At 47.3% G+C, this 7979-nt stretch overlaps 1 protein-coding gene across 1 annotated transcript; it reads left to right on the top strand.

Moving 5' to 3' along the window:
- The first annotated feature begins 5576 nt into the window (after nucleotides 1–5576).
- LOC118574024 (rhox homeobox family member 2-like) lies at nucleotides 5577–7716 on the top strand. Its single transcript, XM_036174620.1, has 4 exons — nucleotides 5577–5658; nucleotides 5839–6292; nucleotides 6957–7002; nucleotides 7621–7716. The coding sequence occupies exons 1-4, from the start codon at nucleotides 5577–5579 to the stop codon at nucleotides 7714–7716; spliced, it is 678 nt and encodes a 225-aa protein (XP_036030513.1).
- Nucleotides 7717–7979: the final 263 nt, after the last annotated feature.

Genomic DNA, 7979 nt, shown 5'->3' with positions numbered 1-7979 from the left:
TTCTCAGAGGCCCGCTCTCTGCAGACATGCTCTGCAAGGGATCTTCCCAGTTGGCATACCGAGACTCCCGAGAGTTGCTACTGTGACACTGGTTGATGGTGCTTGGCTAGCACCCTGAAGCCTGCTGAGAACTTAGTGCTGAAACACTACCAACATCTCTCCATCACTTAGCTTCTTCTTTCTACTTCCCCAGTCAAGTGTCCACCCTTCTGTCTTGCTTTGACTTTACCCTTCACTGACTGTCCAATTTATTTCTGCATGGAAGGAAAAACATGAAATAAAGGTAAGAATAGACCACCTCAGGAAAATGGAGTGTTGAAACATCATGATCCAGCTGACCAATGTTGGGGTGGTGACAGCAGGGATGTGTGGAGCCCACTGCTGTTTCAGGACTGTCAAATGGGCCCAGGAAGGGAGTCAAGCAGCCTGTAGAGCTACAGACTCCAGAGGGTCCCACCAATAGAACAAGCTGTGGGAGGAGAGCCTAGATCCCTTAGTGCGCAGAGCTCCTTGAAGCTTAGTACCTATGCCTTTCTCCTGCCAGCAACCCTCCATCCTACCCCTCAGTCATGGAATCACTTAGCAAAATATTGGCACACTGCTGTTATCTGGTAGCCAGAAAAATACCCACCCTCTCAGACTTGTGGAGAGGGCCAGGTACACTGGAGTTGGCCCACATACATTGGTGGTCTCTTCCTTTTTACCTGGGAGCATGCTACCTGCCTCATTGCTTCCTTGTTCCCAGCATAAGTCCTCGGCCCACAGGAACACATCCAGCACTAGACAGGCCAATCCCCAGAGCCCCTCAGGTATCCCAACTCAGTAATAGGAGGTAGTAGTGGCAGTATAGAACCGTTCACACAGGCGGGAAGACCAGGAAGTGTGCACAGGACAGGGCCTCAGAGTTTAAATTAGAAAGTAGCACATGCCAGAAATAAAACCAGAAGGAACAAAGGTGGACCAAGGAACACTGTTTGGTGACAACTTCAAATGGAACATGAGGTCAGAGAAGGGCAGTGTTGGGCTCTGGAAAATCAGAAGGATGTTGGGCAGCTATGGGCAGTGTCTGAGCAGAGAAGCAGCAGAGTCAGGGTGGTGTTTGGGAAAGATCACCCTGACTGCACTTGTGAGAGCATGGTGTTTATGGTGTGTAAAATCATCTATCCTCAGGTCACACTTTTGCCTATGGAGTAACTTCTCCCATGAAAGATATCAAGGCCCTTCCCAGATTTTTGTTTAGACATAATTCTGCAGTGAGTATCACAGCCAGATCAACACACGCTAAGTCAATATTACCAATTTCTGCTAGCAAGGATTCTTCATTCTCGATGGGTGTCACTGATGATGTTGAACGTTCTTACGACCCCACCAGGGGACTATCTGAGCGTTTGTATGGCAGCCTGAGCTTGTTTCCAGGAAGGACAAACCTCTCTCAGAGAGCACCAGGGGAGTTTATGTGGTCAAGTATCAACACAACAGAAAGACTTTTACTGGTCTTTGAGCCCCACAAAGGCACATTTAGGTTCCTGGAGTTGATACAAGGGCCATGATTTCCTTCTGTACACTGGACCCTGGATGGTCAGGCTGATTTACATGAGAAATCCCCACTGCTGTCCTGCAGCCTGCCTCACGTCATACCCTCACAGCATACCCTCATCCTGCTGCACAGTCTTTTGACTTCTCAGTGGCCTCTGTCCTGGGCCCTGCTGGCTACCCCCAGCTCCAACCTCTTTCTTGGGGCTCATAATTTTTTTCAAGACAAGGCTTCTCTGTGTAGTTTTGGTGCCTGTCCTGGATCTTGCTCTGTAGACCAGGATTGCCTTGAAATCACGCAGATCTGCCTGGCTCTGCCTCCTGAGTCCTGGGATAAAAGGCATGTGCCATGACTACCTGGAAAGGCTCATCATTGGTACATCTTACTCCCAACCTTGACACTTTCCACTGAAAATTTTGCCCAGCGTGTTTCCAGACCGTCTCTCGGCCATACCACTAACCATCTCTATCCGAGGTACCCTTCTCTGGAGCTCACTTCAGCCACCCATCTGGCTCCTTCTTCAGGATTATATCCTTCAAGATGTCTGCCCACACACTTCCCAGTTCTGGCCTCCCTCTATATCAACCCTTGTCTCCCTCGACCATGTGTCTCTTACAAACAGCAGGAAGAGTCCTTACAGAGTCCCTGACAGAACTAAGGCCTGGATACAGCAAGAATGTTCCAGGGCCTGTGGCTGGGATACAGCATACCATGGGGTTAAGCAAGAACACTCCAAAGTGATGTGGCTGGTTGAAAGACTGAAAGGGAGGATCTCTGACCTGTCTACTCCTTTCCTGGTTTGGAGAAGGGCTCACTACTCATTATTTCTGCACAAGACACCAGTATACACACACAAAAAAAGAGAGAGGGTTCCCTCCAAACAGGTAAGGCTCCCATGGGAAGTCAGCAGAGCCTGGTATGTTCAGTTGAGGCAGGACCAAGCTCCTGTCCTCTGTATGAAGTCGGTTCAAGGATTCCCACCATAGGAAATGGACTCCAAAAATACTGCTCAAGCACCAGGTATAGATCCTGATCCCACAATTATGTTTCTTCTTAGAGCTGATCAATTGCTTCTAAAACTGCTAATTTGAATGGTCTTAATACTCTTAAGGTAAACTTAATATTGTCTTGGGTTATAGTTAATCAGTGATCCAAGTTTCTTTGTTTTCTTAAACATGTGCTCCTCAATAAAACAGACAGAATTCATTTGTGTTTCCCTTCCCAGCAGTAACTAGCTTTATGAAATGTTTGGACCACTTTCCTTTTATGCTTCCCATGATTCTGGAACTACTCTTCCATTCTGCAGATTAGCCTCTCTCTTGGTTATGGGACAAAGGGATGGGAGGGCTTTGGCTACAGATGTTTCTGCATGTGAATGTTGTGACTGTGAATGCACCTGGGTGTGGATGTGTACATGCTGACCAAGGAATCCCTCAGGAAAATCTGTGTGCAGGTAGGTTTCCCATCTAACAATTATGATGAGCAGAGTCACCTGGGAAAATAGTGTAGAAACTCCACAATCACATGCCTTCACCTAAAGCAGTGCTTCTCAACTTGGAGGTTCTATCCCCTTTTACATTTTGGGTCCACAGACCTTTACCATTGGAAAACAAAGATAGCATATTATAACTCATAACAGTAGCAAAATTACAATTAGGAAGCAGCAATGAAAATGGTTGTGGTCACCACAGCATGGGCAACTATATTAAATGGCCACAGTATCAGGAAGGTTGAGAATCACTGACAGGAATCATTGAGTATGTAACTAAACAAGAAGGAGCCACAAGATTTGATTGACGCATTTCAATCCTGGAGAGTCCCTCTTAAAATATAACTTATAAGAAAATCACACAGAGCAGTAATTGGGCAGATGAATCACTGCTGTTCCACAGAAAAAGCTGCTTATGAGTACAGGTTTTCTGTCTTGCAGAGATATGTAGGATTGAACAACTAGATCGCAGCGGGCCAGCAGCAACATCCTAAGGGCTCAGCAGAGTAGGATCCCCCACCCAGGTCCAAGATGGGGACAACAGAGTCAAGAGGATCAAGGGTAAAGGCAGAGATGGGTGCTGGTTTCCAGACTCACATAGATAACAGACTGGAGCATAGCAGGCCTTGCTGTTTATCTGTGATAAGTACTCCCATAGTGCACTACAAGGCTCCTCTGGGTTACACAGCAAGGATCCATCTTTTAGGGTGCTGAATCCATCATCAGAGAGAAAAATCCCTCTGCAACACTCTTTGCTAAGTCCTGTAGCAAACTGCCACAAATAAAAAATACACCCAGTGTCCTGTGAGCTCTGGAGTAAGGGTAGGAAATGATCAGTCTCCAGGACACCCTGAATGCATGATAGCTTCCCTGCTTCGCCCAAACCCTGGGATGAGTCTTGGGAAAATTGTCTCAGAATCCAGGGTTGGTATGGATGCAGGAGCTTGTTCTCTGTCCTTAGTGAGGAAAAAGCACTCACATTCAAATTTGCTAGTTGCTGGCATAGGTTGCAGGGATGCTAGGGCTAAAAAGAGTGTTGGTTTGAAACAACCAATCCAGGAATACTAAGGATGAGACACAAAGAGTTTCTGCCTTCAGTAAGACAGTCAAGCTGTCTCACACTGATAAAGACAGGGCTCCCAGCTAGTGTGGCAGTCCAACCAGGCCACCAAGTCCGTCAGGAAAGCACATATGTCACTATTGTCTCCTTATATAGCCTAGCTTCTTCAGCATCTATTTGCTAGCATGAGTAAAGTCTGTGTCTAAGAAAGCCTCCCACTTCAGTGTTTCAGGGAAGCCTTTCACAACAACCCAGAAGACAAGGAGCAGAGGAAGGACAGTTGAGCGGCTTCTTGGTGGCTGTGAGAAGAAAGAGACCTGAGTATAAATAAAAGCACCTGGACAGCTGAAATGTCAGAGGATGGAAGACTTCCCAGTGGCTGAGGGTTACCAGTCAGTCAAGGCCCACAACTCACAAAGCCTAGTCAGGGATGGAAAAGGGGTCTGGAGTGAGACAGGGTTGAGCCACCCCTGACTAGGTGGGCAATAGGTGAACAGAGCATAATCATCTCCTTGGTGTAGGCTAGACCATATGGACCATGGGCCCTCCAGTGTATCAGCCTGTGCTACCTCAGAGAAGTAACCCATCTCCTAACAATTACCTCTGCCATTGTCCAGGCTCTGCCATGGTCCTATTTAAAACGAAAACCACGAAATAACAGAGCTCAGTGGCTCTTTTAAATTTTGGGAATGTCTCCTAATCTTGGGAATCCCTCTAACTTTTCCTCAGTACCTCCCCTTCCTGCAATGATTCTTTGTAGAGCTTACATCCAGAATTGCTTACTCCCCCTGTCTTTCACCTTCACAGATGTGAGACAAGTTGGAGCCTGTGCCCAGAATAGTTCTTTGATGCCCACAGGTATCTTTGGGTCACCCTAGGACCTTGGTCAAGCACCGCTAGGTAGAGAAAGGTCTCCATCAGAATGAGCTTGTGAACACTGGTGGAATTCAGCCCTGTTGGGAGCACAGTCTCTCAGGAGGACCTTGTCTTGGCTTACCAAATATTTGCCATCACCCAGGGCTCTTCAAGGAGGCACAACCAAGGTTGGGGCATTTTGTTAGAAGGACATATGCATAATTTAATAAAAATGATTTAGCAGGGCTCAAAGGTCTGCTGAGTTTGAGAAGGTCTTTGTGTTACTCCCTGTGACTGAATTTGAACCATCCTTACCCAAAACTACAGCTGTCAGATAAGCAGAAAACTGGATCCACAGGTTCCCCACCCCCACCACACACACTGACTGCATTTTTTTTAAAGTACTCCCTGCTCTCTGCAGCCCTAAAGTGCTTCTGGCTAGGCACCTCAGAGGACAAGCCCACAGCCACTGAGGCTGTGCAGGCCAGAATGTGTGATTGGATACATTGTAGTTAGGTTGAGTCTCCAGAAGACAAGCCTTCCGGGTCGAGCGTCACAGCTGTACCTCTGGCGCCAGACAGTGAAGAAGCGGCTTTCAAAGCTACGGACCTGGGTTCTCTGATCGAAAGATTCCCGGCATGGAGACTCGTCAGGACTGCTGCCACAGTTTCAACAGGATGCTGAGTCCCAGAGCCGATGAGGACCAGCAACAACAGCACGGTCAGTAAAATGGTTCTGACTGGACTTGGGCGAATTCTGGGAAGCAAGTCTGGTGGAAAGTCCAGTGGCCAGGCGCTTCCTTCAGGTACCCCGCTCGGCCTGTGGCCCCACTCCAGGCTTCCCAATGATCCATGGGCCATGATGATCCGATCTTTATCTTTGTGGTTGTTTCTCTTACAGGTGGGAATGCAATGGTCCTGATGCCTGGAGAGGAAGGAGGCAAGAAAGGGCTTGTACAGAGCGAGCTTGCTCAGGGTGCGCTTTATCAGGGCGAGCTTGCTCTGGGTGAACGTGCCCCAATCAAGCCTGCTCAAGAAGAGCTTGCTCAGTCCAGTCTTCATCAGGAAGCCACAGGAGTGGTAGAGGAGGGAGGAAACGAAGAAGAAGAATTGGAAGGAGGCCATGCTGACTATGGAAGTTCTGGCCCCATACACAAGGGGATCCACGAGGAACGTGCTCATGGAGGCGGTGTTCAGCATCAGCCTCAGCAAGAGGCGGTAATGCCTGAGGGCACCAAGAGTCTCCAGGCTGGGGACAGGCTGCCTTCCCGGCGTCGCATCAGATTCACCCTGTCTCAGCTGCAGAAACTGGAGCGTCTTTTCCAAGAGACTCGCTACCCCAGCTTGCGAGCAAGGTAAGAAAAACACCCTGCTAGGTGCCTCGTTTTCAGGCACTGCACCTTTGCCCGGGCTGTCCTTTGCTGCTCCATGAACCCCTGATTTCCTCTAGAAACTAAGCCACCGTGTCTGGACACTCCAGCAGAAATTGGATTCTGGAGTAGGGGATGTGCCCTAGTCCAACTGGAAAGATTGTGTTTTGTTGTCTGCTTAAGTGGGGCGTGAGTGGGAAATTTAGACAATGCTTGTTCTAAATGAGTCTCTGGAAGTATGAGTGGAAGCCTGAAGTGTGGCTGGGAAAATGCAGGGGAGATTCCACCTCAGATTAAAATCTGGCTAACACGTTTCATACTGGAGGCTCACTTAATGAAGCTTTACATGTTAAGGGCATAGAGGACATACCTGTTTGGGGGATTAGCCTTAAATTTGGTCCCTCAAAAAATCCTGTTACTAAAGTGAGTCTCAAAGCACATGTAAGGAATAATGTGTGTGTGTGTGTGTGTGTGTGTGTGTGCATGTGCGTGTGTGTGTGTGTGCGCGTGCATGTGTGTGTGTTTTTGTGTGTGTAAATGTGTGTGCACACACAAGTGTGGACACAAACATTTAAAAGCAAATGGAACATGTCCTGATACAGTTTACTTCAACCATAAAGCCTAAATGTTGGAATCTTTTTCACTTCAGGAAGGAACTTGCAAGATGCATTGGAGTGCCAGAAGCCGATGTGCTGGTCAGTATTTAAAATAAAAAATAAAAAAAAAGAATGTTTTGGGTGATGTTGCTGTCTAGAAGGGAAGTATAGCAGAAGATTGGGACCCTGAAGTTGTATCCCAAGGAAACAAGTACTGGTGTTCCAAGAGAAATCTTTTTGATACTTTTGGACACACAGCAAGGACCAAGAAGAACCCTCGAGGTAGACCTGCATCCTTTTCTGAAAGAATGCATTAAAAATATCAGTTGATGGAGAGAAGAGACAATATTCTGAGTCTGTTCCATAGCGGAAGGAATGGGTGTGGTGGTACATGTCCTCAGGGGCTTTGTGGGGGTGTTTTGACTATTTCAATGAGAATGAAACCTGTTGCTTCCATCAGTACACACATGAGCTACGTCCTCAACCGTTCTTGGGGTTAGATCAATATAAAAACAGTTTCAGAGCAATCAGAAATGTGCTTTGCTAGGGGAGTAGCTCAGGCCTGGAGCACATACCTAGTATACACTGGACCAGGGATGGGTTCCATATAGGTTCTAAAATGTCAGTAATATTGGGCCAGTATACAAGGTTACAGCATGTGTTCTTCAGTGGTGGTACAGTTCAGTGTACTAAAGCAACCCTTTCTTCTGCTTGTAGAATTGGTTTAGGTACAGGAGAGTCATTTTCAAAAGAAGCACTAGACTGGTAGTGCTGATGGATGCATCACCTGATCCCCAGAACAAGGATCCCTGAAGATTTTGCAGCAGCAATTGAGTGCCACCTATGTCCAGGATCCAGATGTCCTGGAGTCTGTCCCAATCCCGAATGTCTGGGCCACCCATGCTGGCCATGACATCCTTTTCTTCCCTGAAATTATCACAGCAATAAAGAAGTGGATGCTCAGTCTGTTGGTTCCATTATTTTTTATGTTAAATGTGGGTAAAAGTATTTGAACCATAGTAGCCTATTCCAGAAATGGAATTTAGAGCAGGAGGTGATGCTGGCAAGCTCTGGTC

This window comes from Onychomys torridus, chromosome X (assembly GCF_903995425.1).
Source record: "Onychomys torridus chromosome X, mOncTor1.1, whole genome shotgun sequence".
NCBI lineage: Eukaryota > Metazoa > Chordata > Mammalia > Rodentia > Cricetidae > Onychomys > Onychomys torridus.
Note: the sequence above shows the minus strand (reverse complement) of the source record. Positions and strands in the feature narration are given on the sequence as shown.